This window comes from Lissotriton helveticus, chromosome 9, assembly GCF_964261635.1.
Source record: "Lissotriton helveticus chromosome 9, aLisHel1.1, whole genome shotgun sequence".
Classification (NCBI taxonomy): Eukaryota; Metazoa; Chordata; class Amphibia; order Caudata; family Salamandridae; genus Lissotriton; species Lissotriton helveticus.
The window spans coordinates 723,885,036-723,903,904 of NC_136070.1; the positions used below are offsets into that span (position 1 = coordinate 723,885,036).

At 48.3% G+C, this 18,869-nt stretch overlaps 1 protein-coding gene across 1 annotated transcript in view; it reads right to left on the reverse strand.

Annotated features, from left to right (window-relative positions):
* ACTN3 (actinin alpha 3) overlaps nucleotides 1-18,166 on the reverse strand; it is a 189,425-nt gene extending 171,259 nt beyond the window's left edge. The window contains exon 1 of the mRNA XM_078660833.1: nucleotides 17,903-18,166. Within this exon, the coding sequence (XP_078516959.1) occupies nucleotides 17,903-18,037 (135 nt within the window). The 5' untranslated portion in view covers nucleotides 18,038-18,166. The remainder of the gene's footprint in view (nucleotides 1-17,902) is intronic.
* Nucleotides 18,167-18,869: the final 703 nt, after the last annotated feature.

The window sequence follows — 18,869 nt, forward strand, 5'->3', positions numbered from 1 at the left end:
CTCACCTTCCACACACCCGCCAGACAACTCTGCTCCGCCCAATTCACCCTGGCCTCCATCCCACTGATCCACAAGCCCAGTACCGGAGGAATATTCTTCTCCTAGCTCATCGCCAAGACCTGCAACACCCTGCCCCTCCACCTCAGGCAATCCGTGTTGTTGACACAATTCAGGAAGGACCCCAAGACCTGGCTTTTCGACTTATCCTCCATACCCAAACAGATCTGCAGCAACTCTCCACCCCTTCCCCAGCCCCAGCGCCTGGAGACCCTCATGGGTGAGTAGCCGTGCTCTACAAGCCCCTGATTGATTGATTGAAGGGTAAGTTCATGTTAGGTAAAGAACATTTCTCATGCTAGACACCACTTGTCTTAATTTCAGTGGTTAGACCTACCTACTCTGAGTAGAAGCGGTTTGAAGGCTTACTTTCATCCTCTGATGAATTCTGCAGTTTGTGGGCCAAACAGGATTCTTGGTTAATGTTTTTTGTCTTCGCTGATTGAGGGACCTCTAGGAGCAATCTTTTCTAACATAGTAGCCTCATTTGGCTATTATGTCCCTTGATGTCAGGGTATCCTTGTTTGGTTTCTCTTATCATGTATGATCAGAGATTAGATCCTTTCCTTCCTCCTTCTCTCCCTCACGGCCCTTCTAGAAACAATTCTGATTTTCTAAGTGGCATAATACTTCAGATGGCACGCCAGTGCTTAAACGAAGCACTGTTCCTCTCCGGCAGCCCTATGCTTGTCCAACCTCCTTCCCCTGATAGCTTGGCTTCCTCTCCTAAAGCTGGAAAACTAGATGAAATCCATGATCATGAGGGTAGGATATTTTATTACCAACTCCAGCACTACACCACATTACAACTGTTATGCATCACAATGACTTACCATCTCCACCCATTCAAAGTCCCTGATAAACGTATTGGTAATGACAAAGCTCAATTTATGTAAATGCCTACTGGTAGCCACCCCCTAGTGAATAATTTTAACAAAACATTTGCCATCTTTCTACTATGTTGGTAGCTAGAACATCACCCATCTCCGTTCACTGACATCAAGTAGGCCGGCTGTGCGTCAAATGCAGAGAGCCATATGGAATTATCATACTAGGTCTGGCACTGCTTCTCCAAAAAACCCAAATTTCATCCCACAGACTTGCATCCACAGAACTCTTCCTATCTATTAAACGCTAAAAAGTGGTCGGATGTCATATAAGCAATATAACATCATGAGATGTCAGTCTCAATTAGAATTACAGAATTTCCAGAAATGTAAGGACTTTCTTGTTGATTGGTGTTCCTCAAGGTGTGAGGTGGTGTTGAAACAGGAGACAGTTTACTTCATTTTAAAGGTAACATGGGAAGCTATCATTTTGATGCGTGTTGGGATGGAGATTCAGCCTCTCGAGGAAGTCCAGGAGAAGGATTGCTTTAGTGTCTGTTTGAATTATGGGATTTAGGAAGGAGAAAGTATGTGATCCAAAGTTGGGGATCAATACCTGAAATAGCCGGTTCTGAGCTAGATAAGATGAAGAGAGCTAGAGTGGAGTGCCTTATGGGTAAAGCTTACTCGTTTACAATTTTAGTTTCAGTGGAGAGTTAGTTCAGTGTGATCAGGTTGGTGTGATATGATCAAACTTTCTTCAGCCAGTAGCTAGCCAAGCCACTGCATTTAATGCTGCTTTGAGGGGGGGGCACATTATAGACTGGGAATTCCTATGAGTAGTAACTTCCCACAGTAAAACCGTTAAAGTACAAGAACATTCCTCAATAGCACATTTCTTCACAGCAGGATGGCCCCAGATCACACAACATACGTTGACCCAGACTTGGACTGAGGTAGTGCAGTTTGGGCAGACATCAGAAGGAATTGTGTGTTAAGTGGGGTGATATTAAGGTGGTATATCAACTTCTAGACTTAATGTCAGCCAGAAATTGATGTGCAATTTCAAAGTCTTTTGAGGGAAATTTTTTTCAAATAGAGTTGAACGTCATTGGCGCAAACGTGATATTCAGTGTTTGAGGGGGGAGACAAGTAGTTCCCTGTGGAGCTTGAAAAGAGTGGAAGAGAGAATAATATTGCGGAACACTTTATACTAGCATGAATCCCCCATGCCCCATGTCCCAAACCCCTCCCTTAGCAGGCTAGCACAATGGTCATAATTCTCTTATCAATACCATAGAATATATCACCAGAACCATAAAACAGAAGTATTAGCAGTCTGGAATTTTTTTGCATCACTCTTTTCTATTTTGGACATGCCAGGTATGAAACCAGCACCCTGACGAGTAATGACATCAACTAGTAGTTTTTCTTAAGAACAGCCTGCCACAGTTGTAGGCAATGCTTTTTAAAATCTCATAAAGAAAAGTATGTCTTGCACATGCTCTTGGTGGGGGGACTGCCCTGCCCCTAAGTCCCCTAGGAAGTGCAATGTGCTCACATACTCAGTTCAGTATAAGGCTGGAAAGAGCATGTCTGAAAAGAATTACTTTTGGTGTCCATTCCGGCCCTGCTTATCGGTGTGTGTTTAGTTAGAAAATGTTGCAGTTGTATCACTTTGTCTGTTATTAATATACAAATAAATGCATTTAAAGAATGGGTATGCCACCTTCACTGAATATTGCTGTAGACAACTTAAATGCATGAATAGTTTGGTCTTTGGATCTTTTGCAACTTTGTTTTGTGGGATGTTATCGACAACTTAAGTTCGCCGAATCATTTGGGTTACAGAGTTTTTTTATGGCAGTTTATAAAGCACCATGGTTACTCCATTGCCGAGTGTCCCAGCGCTGAATTCCATTCAAGAGGCTGAGATCATGAAGAGCATAAAGGATAGACAGATTCTAGGTAGCGAAACTTTTCCTAAAACAGCCAAGTAGTTTTGAGTAGCATACTACTCGCCAAAAAAGTGCTTCAACACCTCATCAGGGGTAGGAAGCTTTAAATAAATGCAAACCTTTTCCCCGTTTCCATCCCTCCACTACCCTCCGCAATCCAAATAACTGACTAACATATCCCCCACTCAAATTACTTTCATATTTCACTATACTAATTCACCACTAATCCTTTATGGGTTCCAAAGTACCGTGCTACTCGCCGAAAAAGAACTTCGACGCCTGGTCAGGGGTAATAAGCTCTATATAAATGCAATTACAACAAAATACAATACAATTTGTTGACTCAGTCAACATCTTCATCACCGATGTCAGATCTTCATTTTGAGCAATTCAACCTTAACCCATCTCCTGCACCTCAATGAAATCGTGGGATCCACTGAATATCGTACCAATGAATATTCATATTGCCTGCCAAGGAAGCAGCAATGTTTGGGCGATATTAAAGAAATGCAAGTCCATTCATTAATTTCAGAATCTAATATATTAATTCATGTATTAATTGTCCTCACATGTGACTATGGCTGCTAGTGTGTTTTCTAGGACTGGTTGTGTTTTCTGCAGATTTGTGTCAGGACAGAAAATATGGAGTAGAGAAAAAGTTCATGTGGTGACGATATTTTATACACATTTTAAAATTAGAAAAATAAATATTGCTGCATGTGTATAGATAGGTGCAGAGTGAAGTAACTATTTTATTATAAGAACTGGTCCCACTCAGAGGTTGCGAACGAAGTGAAACATTCATCTTTTCGAAATGGTTCTCAAAATGCTTGTCAGGCAGACTGTAATAAATCTGTGAATGTCCTGGAAAATGATTCAAAGTGTATAGTTAGAGCCACTGCTGGCTACGTGGTACCTAACTAAACATACTATGTGTTAAGCAAAGGGGGCTAAGGATGTCATTCTGGCCAGGGAAAGCAAAATTTCCCGGGGACAGTTAAGATAGTTCAGTTCGTTTGTGTGCCTGCCAAAGAAATTTGAGGTTACAGCTTCGGCTTGTAGGGGGAGTCTACTCAGCCTTCCCTACCACTGAAAAAGTACTGCTGTGGTTAACAATAGTAACCAGGGCTGGACTGGCCGTAGCGGGCACCGGCCATTTCCCCGGTGGGCCGCCAGAGTGATGGCCCGTTTTGGGCCCCTGGGGAGCCGTTTTTGTTACAGGCCCGTTTTTGCAGCATAGCTTCAATATCGCCTTCTGTAACAAAATCGGCAAAAACCGGCCCTGGCAAACAGCTCGGCCACACCCCCAACTCTCCTGGGTGCCGGCCGAGCACTTTGCCAGGGCCGGTTTTAGTTCCCAGTCCGGCCCTGACAGTAACATGTTACTAACTTAAATGAAAAACTGCAAGATGGTGTTAGCACGCACTTCATAGTATAACACGCTGACATTTTCTGCTTCTTCACCTGTAAGGATAAGACAGTCATTAATGTGTTCCAGTATTTACTGTTATGGGAATCCTATGCGAATATTTTCACCAATTTAAACACCTTGTTTGGGGCAGTAAGCACTGTATAAATACAATGATTCAGTTTGTGGAATTTAAAGCAACTTCCCGTTCTGCAAAACACTGCAGAGAAATATTCCAGGAAAAAATATATAGCGGGGATATTTACAAGAAAATGCCGGAGCGTGATGTTATGACAAATTTGGCAATGCTGCGTTCCAACATTGTTTCAATACAGTGATGAGCCATATTTACAAAACTACGGCGCACCCCTGCGTTTCCCCTCGCACTGGTGCTAAAAAGCGGCCTAGCTTCAGCAGAGGCACCCGTGCACCATGTTGCAAGGGTGCCTGAGCTGTTGGGGCGATAAATTCATGCGCAGGAAGGGACACCTTCATGTACATAAACAATCAATAATGGCAATTTGCGCTTTCTATGTGTGCTGCAGAATGCGGAAAGAGCAAAAAACTATCAATCATTTCTCCTTGTAATGCCATTCTAAGACCAGGTGACCAGGTATTACCTGGCCTTAGTTTTTTGTGCTGCCCTAGCCTTGTAAATCTGGGGCAGTGTCAAAGAGCAACGGGTGTTGTATTGGAACACCCCCAGCAACACCCACTGCCCGTCCCTTTGCCTCAGCAGACTCCTGAGGTAAGCGCCATACTTACAAGGTGGGGCTAAGCCACGTTAAGTGACTTAGCACCATCTTTTAAATATGGGGAATGGCGCAACGCCACAGAAGCATTAAAAAAACTGACGATACCGTGGCGTCAGGGGCTTGTAAATATGCCCCATTGTGTCTATGTACAAACAATTGGTGCTTCTTGTAAAATTGTTGCCGTTTGATGCATTTGACATTTAAGGATCTTAAAAGATGCCCAAAACTACAAAACTGGTGGTCATTCTACTTTGTGTTTTCCAATAGGCCAATCACAGTTTTCTTCCAAAACTGTGGAGTTAACAAAATGGTTATTGAGCATTTGGTCAGAGGGGGAGGCCGTATCCAGGCTACTAGCATGTAACTTTTCTAACTGGGTGGGGGGATTTTCCTGGACCCCAGACTCTGAGGAGGTGGGACCATGAAACATGTGAAACTGGAAGCAGGCCTCCTCTTAACGTAACATGTATTTGTAGGGCACACGTTCATCCAGAAGGGTTTCTTGGTGCTGAGTAACAGATGTTTATTGTTGGCCAACAGTACTCATTTTATAGATTTCAAAAAGAGGAGTGAAACCGCTTGGATTCAAACCTGAGACCATGAGGTTAAACACAGATCCCTACAGCAGAGGAATTTGTCCACTAAGCCACCAGACCTGGCTTCACCTCGTCTCCAACTCACCTATAGTCAGGGCCACTGGAAATATGCAGCAGTGGAGGGCCAAATTATGCAGCAGGGTTGACTAAATTATGCTGCAAGAAAAGGTAAAATAATACAATGTAATGCTGCAAATTTTGTGACAGTATTACTTCATTATTTTGCCATTTGTGCACTTGTTAACACTGTCTGGACATATGATTCACCTCGTTAGTACCAGTTAAACACCCAAATATAGCAATAAGCAACAGAAAGGTAACCAGTCACCCTATGCCACGGGCCTTCCACTACATTGCAACATGTGCCGCTGTGTTTTTAGTAACCTTTTAACCATTTGAGCTAGAAGTTAATGATAAACCTACTGACACCGCACAATCGCATAATTCCAGGGGCTCTGCCTGTAATGAACACTATGAGAAACCTCAACATTCACCAGACAAGGATCAACAATTCAGTGTCCAGATTACAGATGGTAATTTGAATGCAGCTTTCAGAAGAATTAGTCCGTGTGTGATTGGCCGCTAAAGTGAATGGGTGCAGTCTGCGGTGATTGAGCTATGGTTTATTTGTGTTTGCTATCTTAATAGTGCTTCATACCACCTTAATGTCATTTCACAGCGCTGAAGGAGTACAAAAAAGGTAGTACAGAGAGACAATGGGAGAGGAAAGGCGGCTTCAAGGTAAATTAAGCCTTAAGGATGGAGTAGTTCACTTAAAACTGAAGTACCTCACAGTTACTGTAGTTTAGTTGTGGACTGGTAAAAAGGAGGAGAGGGTCAGGAAAGGGTAGGAGGGAACATGAGAAAGAAAGGAAAGGGGGGCCGCTCGGCCCCCGCGCACACATGGCTGGGCCCGGCCCCCCTTGCCCCTATGGATTGGTTGGTCCCGCCGTTGACCCGGAAGCGGTGTGAGTGCTTCCGGGTCAAGGGGCGGGACCATAAGGGGGTTTAAGAGCCTGGGGCACACGGGAAGCACCCTCTTTGTGCCCGCGCTTCCCAGGCTCGCTCCTCGCCCCGCTGTGGGGCTGATAATTTTCTTTTATTTTGTTCTTCAGGTTGCAGTAACGAGCGGAGCGGATCGGGAGCGGCTGTCGTCAGGAGCGGACCGCGGGTGGTAGCAGCATCTCATCAGGGTCACTCTGCGGGCGTATCGTGGGACGCGGCGCACTACAGGAGCAGCCAGCAATTTTTCTCGGGCCGGTGGTGCGCGAGGTATTGTGCGGGCTGGCACAGGCGGGGCGGGGCGGCTGTGGAGCAAGGATCGGCCCGACTGTGCACGGGAGGTTTGCACAATACAAACAAAGTACGTCTCATGTGAAGCTAAGCAGGGTCGGCCCGGGCAATAGCTGGATGGGAGACCACAGCTAGTTAAAAGGGGGGAAGGCATTGCAGTGCCTTATTATTGCAGGAATTGGTTTTCTCAGTTGAGGACTGTGTTGATTTAAGGGAGTTAATCCCCAGGCCTGTTTATTAGGCAGGACAGACTGGAATATTCAGTGAAAGCATAATTTCAAGGTACTACGGCTCATTGCTGACAACAAGCAGTAACATATAAAGTGACATCAAGAAGGTTTTTCTATGTTAAACTACAGGCTGTGTACATATAATCTACCCAAATTTGAATACTATTAGGGGAGGGGCTCCTCATTGTGGTGACCAGGTGGGGCAGTAGGGGGACTGTGTGTATGATAGGGGTGATTTGAGGGGGCAACCCTCCATCCTCCTCCCTCCCCCCTGCAAAGGACTTTGTTTCGTTTGAGCCAGGATTGTTTTTTTTTTTTTTCAAAACCAATTTTATTGAGCAAGCAGGCAAGAAGGGGGTGGCACCCCACCAATCGGAGGTCACCACCAACATCACAGGTACAAGATATCAGATAAGAAGCAGGTATTCAAATATGCATTGAAAGTAAGCTCGACATTAATAAACTCCCAAGCCCACCCAATCCCACAACCCCCGGCCCTCCCCAACTCCCCGAAACCCCCCCACCCCACCCCCCCAAGCACGTGTACATACAGCAGCGGATTAAGGACAAAGGTGTAGTGCTACAAGAGTGTCACAGAGTCAGGCCTATTACATCCATTCAATCAGACATCCTCTTCCCGTTCCACGGGGGGATCCAGCGACAGGCCCCAGTATTCGGCCCATCGCTTCCAAATTTTGTAGTGTTTGCGAGGGCAGCCCCGCGCCTCAAAGATCCGCCTCTCAAGGCCCATGAAATAGTCCAGGCCCGCCTTCCATGCCGACAGGGGGGGGGGCCCTCACACTCTTCCACGCCTGCGCTAGGTCTCGCTTGGCCACCACAAGCCCCAGAAACAACAAATGCCGCTTATAGACGTTCCCACCAACTCCCTCCATAATATGCAGTAACCCCAACTGATGGGTGCGAGGGAGGTCCCAGCCGAGGACTTCAGATAGACAGCCCCACACACCTCTCCAAAAGCCAGACAGTCTACCACACAACCACACAGTATGCAACAGGGATCCAGGCACCGTCCCGCAACGCAGACATTCCGGGGACGCAATCAGCCCAGCTTTCCACAGTCGTTCGCGGGTGTAGTAGGCCCGGTGCAAGTACTTAAATTGGATGAGCCGGAGCCGTATAGCAATGGCGGCCCCACGAGGGGATTCTAAAGCTTCTCTCCAGTCATCATCATCCAGGGGCCCCACGTCCACCTCCCAAGCAGCCCGAAGAGAAAGTAGGGTAGAGGAGCAATGGACAACTAGTGTCTGGTATATCCGGGATACCTTCCTATCTCCCAGATCGCCCATGAAGACCTTCGCCTCGACCGGACTGAATTCAGGCAAGGAGTCCAGGCTAGCAATACTCGGGGTGAGGGCATGGCGCAGTTGCAAATAACGGAAAAACTGAGACTGAGGCATGTGGAACTCCGTACGCAGTTCCTCGAAGGACTTGAGGGTAGTGCTGGACATGACCTGGCCCAGTAGCGAGATACCTATCGCCTCCCAGCCCTCAAAGCCTGCCAGGGCCGCGAGCTCCGGGAGCCGGCCGTTATGCCAGAGAGGCGTCTCAGCCGTCAGCCTGCCCCACCAGCCCATGCGACGGAGGGTCTGCCTCCACACCGCAAAGACCACTCTGGTAACCGACGGCAGCGCACGACGCAAACGAGCCGAGTATAAAAGGGTGTGCAGCGTGTGGTCGCCCATGAGCGACCGCTCCAATGCATACGCCGGGTCCCCCCTGTCACCATACCACCACTCGTTGAGAACAAGTAGATGGGAAGCCTGGTAGTACGAGAGGAGGGGTGGCCAGGCCCCCGCAATAAGTGGATAGGAAGCACGTTTTCAACGCCACCCTGGCCGCCCCACCGGCCCACAAGAAGCGACCCAACGTCGAATTGACTTGGCGAAACCAGTGCAGCCCGATAGGGTGCGGGAAGTTTTGCAGCTGATATAGCAGTCGAGGAAGCGCCACCATTTTAAAGATGGCCGACCTCCCAAAAATAGAGCCAGGATTGGTTTTAACGTTTCTTTCATCGTAGGCTTACAGACAAGGGGCGCTGCGGACCGAGTAGCGGAGGAGCTCGCGGTGGACGGCGGAATCGGAGGACACGGGCAGGCCTGCATTTCACTGCTTCTGGCGGGCCGCGGGGCTAGAGTTTGCTCGCTCAAATACCCAGGCTAGGCTGGGTGTGCGGTCACAGTTGCGTGGTGCTTACGGCCAGCCTGTGAGCCTCCAACTTGGGACAGGTACAAGGCACATTGTGCCCATAATTAATGTATTGTGTAGTGCAGGTGCTAGTAGTAGTAAATGTCTGGTAAACGGGGTGCAGGGAATTCGCGCATGGAGCTAATGTTTCAAACCATGATGCGCAGAATGTCAGCGATGGACAAGAGATTGGGAAAGGTGGTTAGATTGGGAAAGACCGTGGCGGAATTGGGTGAGAGGGTTGATGCACAGGCAGGGCCATCAGTGAGGCCCAAGCGGATAATAGTGCCACCTAGATTAAGGGGGGAATTTGAGGCCCCACCTAAACGTGGCAGAGCTAAGAAGGGTTGTAGTCGCCCCCCAAGCCCCGTGTAGGAGGGGGGTCCCTGGGGCCCGTCCCTAGCGGAGCGCCGACAGCACCTGAGACGCCCACGCCAGCCCCACCTATCCCGATAAGTGTACTGGTAGCACCGGCTCCAGCCACGCCACCTATAAACTTAGTCCCGACAGTGGTCCCACCAGAAATTCCGGCCAGCCCAGCCCCTGGGGTGGGTCAGGTGCCCCCAGAATTGGCAGCACAGATAGCGGCAGTGCTTCCATGGTTGGGGATATGGGGAATGTTACCTTCCGCAGCTGACCCCACGGCCGAGGCACAGAGAATGGTCGCGAAAATCATGGTGGCTAGGGGCGAAGGTAGCATGCCAAGCACACCAATTTCTCCCCAAACAGGTCCGGCGAGCAATGCGGGGACAGTCAAGACCGTAGAATCAACGCAACTCGATGAAAGTGGTAAGGAGGTTGCCTTGCCAGTATTAGGCGAAGGCACGATACCCTCCAGGGGGGAGAATTTGGCACAACATGTCTCGCAGAGTGTGAAAGTATTGATTTGGGCAGACAAATATGTAAATATTTTCTCATTGCTGATTGACAACAGGGAGTGGGAATATGCCAAGTCGCTGAAAGATATGTTGTTGCCTAGTGAGTGGCGGTCTCAGTTGTATAAATTCAGGATGGAGGAGACGCTCATCAACTGGATCAGGGTTTTTTCTGTGTTTGTGGCGGTTACCGCTGAACGTTCCCCTTCAATGCAGGTGGAGATGGCTTGTTATCAGAGTAGGGTTACAATGTTCAGTGAGAATCATGGAGGGGATGCATGGAAGGAATATGACATAGCGTTCAGGAAAGCTAGGGAATTTAACAAATCTTTAGCCTGGGACAAAGTTGACTCAATTTCCTGGCATTCTCAGTTTGAAAGGGGGCAATCTGCAGGTGCTAGCACTAGCTGGAACAAAGGATATTCGCCCAAGCCCCAGCAGCCCTTTCAGCAGCCCTTTCGGTCAGCGCAAGGGGGGGAAGTGGCCAATAAGGGCAGAGGTAATGCAGGCGGGATAGGCGTGTGCTGGGATTTCAACAGGCGAACATGCACCAGGGCACCGGGCACGTGCAAATTCAGACACGCGTGTTACATATGCGGCCACCCTTCCCACCCAGAAACGACATGCCGGTCAAAGGGTAGTACTTCAGGTAACAGGGGGAGAAGGAAACCAGAATAGCGGGGAACACCCCCAGGTCGCGCACTCCCCCATTGACGTGTTGGCTATGATTCCTTGGCTCAATAGATACCCAGACCATACCTCCGCAAGGATGCTGCAAGAAGGTTTCACACACGGTTTTCGGATTCCAGCTGGGGGTTATACCAGGACACAGCAGTGTAGGAACCAGTTGTCAGTTAAACACAATCCTGGGGTGGTAGCAAAAAAAATCGAGAAAGAACTGCGCCTAGGTAGAGTAGCGGGTCCTTTCCTGGATATCCCAGTACCAAATTTTGTCTGCTCACCCCTGGGAGTGGTCCTGCAGAAAGAAAAGGGCGAATTTAGACTCGTACACAATCTTTCAGCACCTAGGGGCTTATCATTGAATAATGTGATTGACGAGAACATTTGTAGTGTGAAATATGTGTGTTTTGACCAGGCCGCAGAGATGTTGAGAGTTTTGGGCCCCGGGGCATTGATGGCGAAATCAGATATTGAGTCAGCGTTTAGACTACTGTCAGTGCATCCATCTGACCAACACCTGCTGGGTTTTTCCTTCGAAGGCAAATATTATATGGACATGTGTATGCCCATGGGTTGCTCCATTTCATGTGCTTACTTTGAAACATTCAGTTCTTTCCTGGTATGGGTTCTGAGACAATCTACGGGCCACCAGCATGTGATGCATTACCTTGACGACTTTCTTTTGCTGGGGGTGGCGGGCTCACAGGAGTGCGCGTGGGCATTGCGGGAGTTTTGCGTTCTCATGCGTGCTTTTGGGGTCCCGCTGGCACCAGGAAAAACAGTGGGGCCATCTACATGCCTAGAATTCGTAGGCATTGAACTTGACTCCGTTGAGGGTTGTTTCAGGCTACCCAAGGAAAAAATTGCGAAGTTCAGGGCAGCCCTTCAACAATGTTTGGTGAAGGAGAAAGTCACATTACAGCAGTTGCAGCAGACTGTTGGCCAGCTGAATTTTGCATTAAGTGTCATCCCTATGGCACGCCCATTTTCCCGCTCAATTGCGCAAGCCATGAAGGGCCTGCGAGACAAGCACCATCACACGAGGCTGTCAGTCGAGGTTCGCCAGGACATGCGGATATGGATTGCATTTCTTGAGGATTTCAATGGCAGAGTACTGTGGGGTGCCCCCACTGTGACCTCAGCAGAGTTAGGACTATGGACTGACGCTGCTGGCAGTGTAGGGTTTGGCGCCATACTTGGCAACAAGTGGGTGGCACAAAGGTGGCCCAATTGGTGGGAGGAAAGTGGTTTGACAACAAACATTGGGTTCCTAGAACTGTTCCCAATATGGGTTGCTTTAAGGGTCTGGCCTGATCAATTGTCTAATCGATCTGTCATTTTCTGGTCAGATAACATGACTGTAGTGGAATGCATCAATCAACAGGCAGCACGGTGTAAGTTGATACTCCACCTTATAAAGGAGACTGTGCTAAGATGCATGAAGTTGAACGTGCAATTCAGGGCCAAACATGTTCCAGGGGTCTTGAATAACGCAGCTGACGCCCTTTCTCGCTTTAAGATACAGGTATTCAGGGAACACCTACCAGCTGCAGAGGCCTCCCCAGCTCACTTCCCATCAACACTTTGGCAGATTGGTGCCCCCAACTACAGGACCTCGTGGCAGCCAGCCTAGCTCCCAGGACCAGGACAGCTTACGAAGGGGCGTTCAGGTCTTACTGTAATTTTCTGGGACAGGATTGGGAGGGCAAATGGGATCAGGAGGCAAATTTTACTGGGTACATGGACACATTGCACAAGGAGGGGCGCTCAGGTGCGACAGCTAGCAGACACAAGGCAGCTGTTTCCTTTTTCGCACAGACAAAGGGGGCCAGAGATCCTACGAAAAGCTTCTTAGTACAGAAGGTGATGAAGGGGTGGCGGCGCCTACAGGCAAACACCGCCGATGGCAGAAGGCCAATCGGTCTAGAATGGTTGGCAGTGGTATTGCTCGCCCTGCCTGACACATGCAGCTCTTCGGGAGAGGTACTCCTATTCAAAGCCGCTTTTTCCCTGGCATTTTACGGGGCATTGCGGGTAAGTGAACTAGTGGCTAGCAACAAACTTGACAGGTTAGGCGGCCTACAGCTGATAGATACTACTATACGGGGCGACTCAATGTGGGTTACCATTCGTAAATCCAAGACTGATCAGGATGCCTGGGGGGAGAGTTTGGTGCTACACCGGGCACCGAACAACCCGTGCTGCCCAGTGTCGCATGTGGAGGCGTTCATCAGACAACGGGCGGGTGAGGCAATGGGAGCATTGTTAATACATGCGGATGTTACCCCATTGACCAGGTTTCAGTTCCAAAGAGTGTTAGCAATGGCTATCGCCAGAGCAGGTTTGAACCCCAAGGAATTTGGAACACATTCTTTCCGGATAGGGGCGGCTACCAAGGCCACTGCGAGAGGATTGCATGCCAACAGTGTGAAGAGGATTGGGAGATGGTCTTCCAATGCCTATAAGCGTTATGTACGGCTGCACGTGTTGTAAGGGTCAGTTCACCCCCCCTGACACCTGCCTTGTTTATGTTTATCTTTCAGTTTCTCGGGCCTGTGGCGCAGGACGGAAACTACTACAGGGTCAGCAAATGCAACCATCAACATCTCGGCAACGGCAAGAAGACAAGAGGAGGACGCATGTAGTATGGGTGGTTGGTCATTCTTATGTGAAGCGTGCTAAACCATTTTTCAGGAAAGGGTAGGAGGGAACATGAGAAAGAATGTAGCAGAAGTCAGGGAAATGGGTGCTGACAGAGACCAGGGCACGACAAAGGCCCTTTTTCTGGTTGAACTTGTTCATTTCTACCACTGTGCAAACTCCTACTTGCGAAGTGACTGGAATTCAAAGTATTGAGGTAGTCACTGCACCCTCCAATTGTTCCCTACTTGAATCATGAAATTTACAGGCAAATCATTTGGGATTTCGATGCATACAGAAATCAGTATGGGGAAACACCAAACTATATGAAATTCTTAAACTTCTAGATGAAAACTGAGGATAGAAGGTATTTACCTCACCTTGTAATAGAAGGTACATACCTCACCTGGTAAATTCCCTCCCTCTTTTGTGTGGGTGGGTGGAGTGTGGTACAAAGTGAGCTAAAGAACGATGATGGATTCAACCCAGATCTGTGACTGGGGGTGAGTGTCTGAAAAGTTTCAGCGTTCCGTCCATCATCTCCTTGTGTTTGCTGTGTGGTACACACTCCACACTTTCATTGCCCATTCAAAAGCTTTAAAAAATCAAGCAACAAAGTTGGGAAGGTACTGCCAAGCAAGAGAGAAGACAAACCAGGGAGAACCTCTGGATGGTAGGAGTGGAGGCGTTCCGCAATTCACTCTAATTACAGGGAAGTAACAAAGGCCTGTGCAGCCCCTGTGGCGGAGGGGCCCCCATTCAGCACTAGGCCAATAACTATCTGTTAAATACGAGAGATTTAGGGGCCTTTTCCTAATCTGAAGGGGTGCACCATCATTTTGCAGTACACCATTGCCTGAAAACGGTCACCAACGGCTCAGATAATGCACTTTCCTGCAAGGAAGATGAATTTACCACGTCTACGCTTGCTTTCTAGTTGAATTTACACAAAATGCATTTAACTCCATGGTCAAATATGCAAAACGTGGTCGGTATACTACTAGTAAATCGGTGGACCACGAGAACACTTAATTCAAACAAAAAGATTGGGCCAAGGACACTTCAAACATACTCTCAAATTCGCAGGCATGCAGTTTTGCAACTGTTCAATCTCTCAACCCATGCGCTTTAATTTGTAATCCAAGCAGTTGCCAATAAAATGACTGGATTGCTCGTGCCAACATGCACTTGGGTAAGCCTTTAAAAGCAGCGGACACTAGGGGCCTGATGTGCAGAGAGACAGGGTGCAAATAGTTGTGGTCAATTGTTGCAGATTGTTTGAGACCTGCCTCCAATTTTGCGATGCGACCTATGAACTAATAAACAGGGTCGCAAAATCTCTTTTCAGAAGGCCGCAGAAAGACCTGCCTAAGTAATAATAATTAGACATGTTGCGAGTTGGGCCCCGTGTGATTGGATACAAACACAGGGATGGTGGCCTGAAAGAAATAGCACTTTTTTTTTACAGCAGTCGTGTTCCTTAAATAAGCTACCACTGACTTTAAAAGCGCAACTGTCACCCCATTTTGGGGTCTCCTGGCGCTGTACGTGTACCCTTCCTGGCTTTCCCTGTGAGATGTCCCCTCTTGGGCACCCCCAAGGTGAAGCCAGGCATCCAAGCGCTGCTGGGGCCATTGTGGAGATTAAGCAAGCTATTACCCAGAGTCACAGAGTGGGACCCATGATTAGACTAGGCACCGAGGTGAGAATTATCAGGTCCGGAGAAATTGAGTCCAAGAGCTGCCGAGGTGGGAATTGAACCCTGGTCCCAGGCCAGACCTCTGCATCAGGGTCTGCCGCTCTAACCATTGAGCCACGCTTCTCCACTGCCCTACCCTGGAGGTCGGTCAACACAACTCCAAAGGGGGAAGCTATCCCTCAGGGGCAGCTTACCCTCTACAAATAGGTTACCACCACCTTTGATGGCTCAGTAACTTTTAAATGGATTGCACCCGCGGCCACAAACTATTGAAACGTCTCATTGGAAATCCCAATTAAGAGGGAACATCCCCTTTACTCCTGTTCCCAATTGCGATTTGAAACAAGTTTGTAAACCCATTTTAAGATTTGGACAGACTTCACCTAATTGCAAAACTGGTTCAGTAGATAGTAAAAGGCAATTTTGCAATCACAAACCTTGGGCCTCATTTATGGTTTATTTGCCATAGGGCAGCACAGCAGGCCTTGCTGCTACGCTGCCCTACGGCAAAAGAAAAGGGCAAGAATGTGCCATGTCTATTAGATACGGTGCCTTCCTGTCCTTTTCCCCTTGCTGGTGCACAATGGGCTGCAGTGCACCAATGCATGCACTTTTGCCCCATGGTACCTGCGTTGTGGGGATGACAATCACAAGAGGTGTTTCCTCCTTCTATGTGCGCTGCAGAATGCCTCCTTTGCGTCTCCCATGTGGAGGCATATATCTTTGGGGCTGCCTCAGACTTATAATTTCGTGTATATCTGGGGTAGAGTCAAAAGTCATTGATGTTGCTGGGAACGCCCCCAGCAACACCCATGGAACACACCTTACATGTAACTTTCTGCAAGAAAGGGGTAAATATTTATAAGGCCATCAAAAGCCACGCAACGTGGCCTTATAAATAGCCAGTTGCACATTGCGCCACTGGAACGTCAAAAAAATGATGTTCTGGAGCCGCAGTAGTGGCGGTAGGTGTAGGGCATCATAAATGAGGCCCCTTTAGAATGTGTAAAGCGCAGGGTTGGCGCCCAGAAAATGGCTTTGTTACACCAGCCCCAGATTACATAAACTCCTCAGATGTTCCTAACAGGGCTACTTACCACACCATATTGCAAAATAAAATCCTGTGAAATGTTGCACCATTTCTTTTTGCATTAGTACTTGGTGCTGTTTTGCGGTATGAAACCCAATGGTTGTACTTTGACAGTTGTTGCACAGAAAAGCACTGATCATAACAAAAATAAACCGCAAAATGCACACCCATTACCACTTGTAATACGGTGCTTAACAAACCCTTGGAGCAATTTAGCACCGCTTGGAAAGTAAACTTCCGAAAACTACAAGCAATAAATACATGACTTCTTTGCAGCAAAGTAAAATTCGAATCGCTCTCCTGCTTAGAGCAGCTTTGGAGAAGAGACCCTGCTTTTTGTAACCCAGAAAGAGATTGGTACAATCCACGTTAAATAGAAAATGCACAGCTGACCAGAGGCAGTTGCAATAAAAACCCGGGACGCGATCACTCCATGGTAGGGGTGTGCAGCGATATCTCCCTCCCCTCCCTTTGGAATGGTCCGTCAAGGTTATATTTAGCTATCTGAATTCCCAAGCACTCCCCAGGCAGCCTGAAGTCACTGCTAGCACCTGCTCCGATACCCCTCTCAACGCCTGGAAAATTCAGTAAAGAACAGCTACACAAAGATCTTACAAACTATTCTGTTTTCAACTATTTGCCCACTTTTGAAAGTGCCTTCAGTGTCCCACTCCTGCTAAATGACAGGGTTTTGACACGCGCTCTATTTCCACTGCCGGTTTGAAGAATCTCGGGTTCCCCTCTTGGAACCAGAAATGTGATCTACCGCCGCCCCTCCCATCTGCACAGGTCTCTGGTGACACCATGCCTAAAATGGCACATGGACGGGGTCTCCGTTTAGAATCCCAGACCTAAATGTGACTTTTAACGGCCTGGTGGCACCAGCTGGTGTCAGTTACTTGAGGGTCAGCTGGGGAGGGGGCCAGGGTCAAGATGGGGTGAAAATAACCACTGCTTAGTTGAACGACACCTCGAAATGTCAACGTTTGCGAAAAGCAAGTGCAGTTGAAAATCTCAAAGATTTGTGAGCCACGAAGATCTACGTCAGTTCCGCCTACCACCCGCACCCGTGCACCCAGACTGCAGGGTGCATGCGCTTGTTAGGCTGTGGATTCGCTGAAAGAGCTATTTTACCAAAGTCCCAGGGTAGTGACACTACTGCAAGGGTTGACAGCTAGCTATCTGTCACGGCTACTTCACTTTTAAAAAGGGCCTGTCTTCAAGTTGTAGAATGATCACATAAAGTCACGCGGAACGCTCAGGGTGTTGCGCGCCTGCTGCCGCGATCTAGTCTGGGCCGCTGCTGTTCGACCTTCAAAAATCCAGTGAGTGGCTGCGATCTATGTAGCACCTCAAGGTGAAAGGCTGGAATCCCGGCGGGAGCCGATGCGGCCTTCATCCTTCGTACATCGACAGAGTACCAATGGGATGCTGTATTCTAACGTCTGTTATTTCATTAATACAAAACAGTAACTTTAGGTGTGGGAACTACAAGTTATTCTTATTTTTATAATAACAGTCGGCACACGCTAGAGATGCATGAGAAGGGACCACTTCAATATGCGGGTCTCTGTCGGAATCTTCTTACCTTCCTTTGCTGCTTCTCCCAGGCGGGGTCCAGCAGCAGGTCCCTGTCCCAGTCATCCTCCTGGGTCATGTACGTCATTTCCTCCACATAGGAGTGGTTGTACTGTACGTGACTCTCGACGGCAGTCATTTTCATGCCCTGGCTTCCTTTCCCTCTGTTCACTTTAATTTCCCCCTACCCCTTTAGCTTAAAAGTATCTATCTGCTATGCCCGCGCCCTCTCTCCGTGGAAGCCCTGGGCAGCTTGTCGAGACGGGACCCTGTCCTGGCTGCTGCTCGCCCTGCGAAGAGCTCCTGGTCAAAAGTGGCCCACGTGACCGGTCCTCAATAAGTATGCGCCACCCTCCAGATCCGGATCAGGTTCCATCCTGGAATGGAGAAAAGGGAGGGGCCGCCAACCCCCGGAGGCCAATCCTAGAGGGATATTTCCAATTGCTGGGGGAGGCGAGGGATGTCGCAACCCCCACCACCTGCACCGAGCAAAGGCCTTGCTTTGCGACAGCTGGGCCTTTTCCCAGTTACAAGTCTAAGGGTGGGGATCCGACACTGACTATACCCCCAACACAGGGATGCGCCAAGCTGCCTTACCACACAAGTGGAACGCTAACCTACCTTGTTGAAGATTAATTTCTCTGACTGCAAGTATATTTTATAGTCATACATAAAAGTTATAGATGTGGTCACTGCCCTTTAAATACGTCACAAGCTCACTTCACGCACTGAGTGCATATTATCAGAGCAGCCTCGCTGTGCTCGGCACCTATGAATAGCTCAACTTGTGAAAAAAATGCATCGTAGCGTCCTAGGCCCCTCTGTGCCAGCCATTTTGAAAGCATCCGAGAAAACGTATGTTTCCTAGTGAAATTATATCTAAGAACTCTACACGCCGTGGAATTTTTCGGAGTAGAAACAGCAAAGTCGTTACTTTATGAACGAGGAAGAGTAGCAGCTGTGGCTACTCACATAAT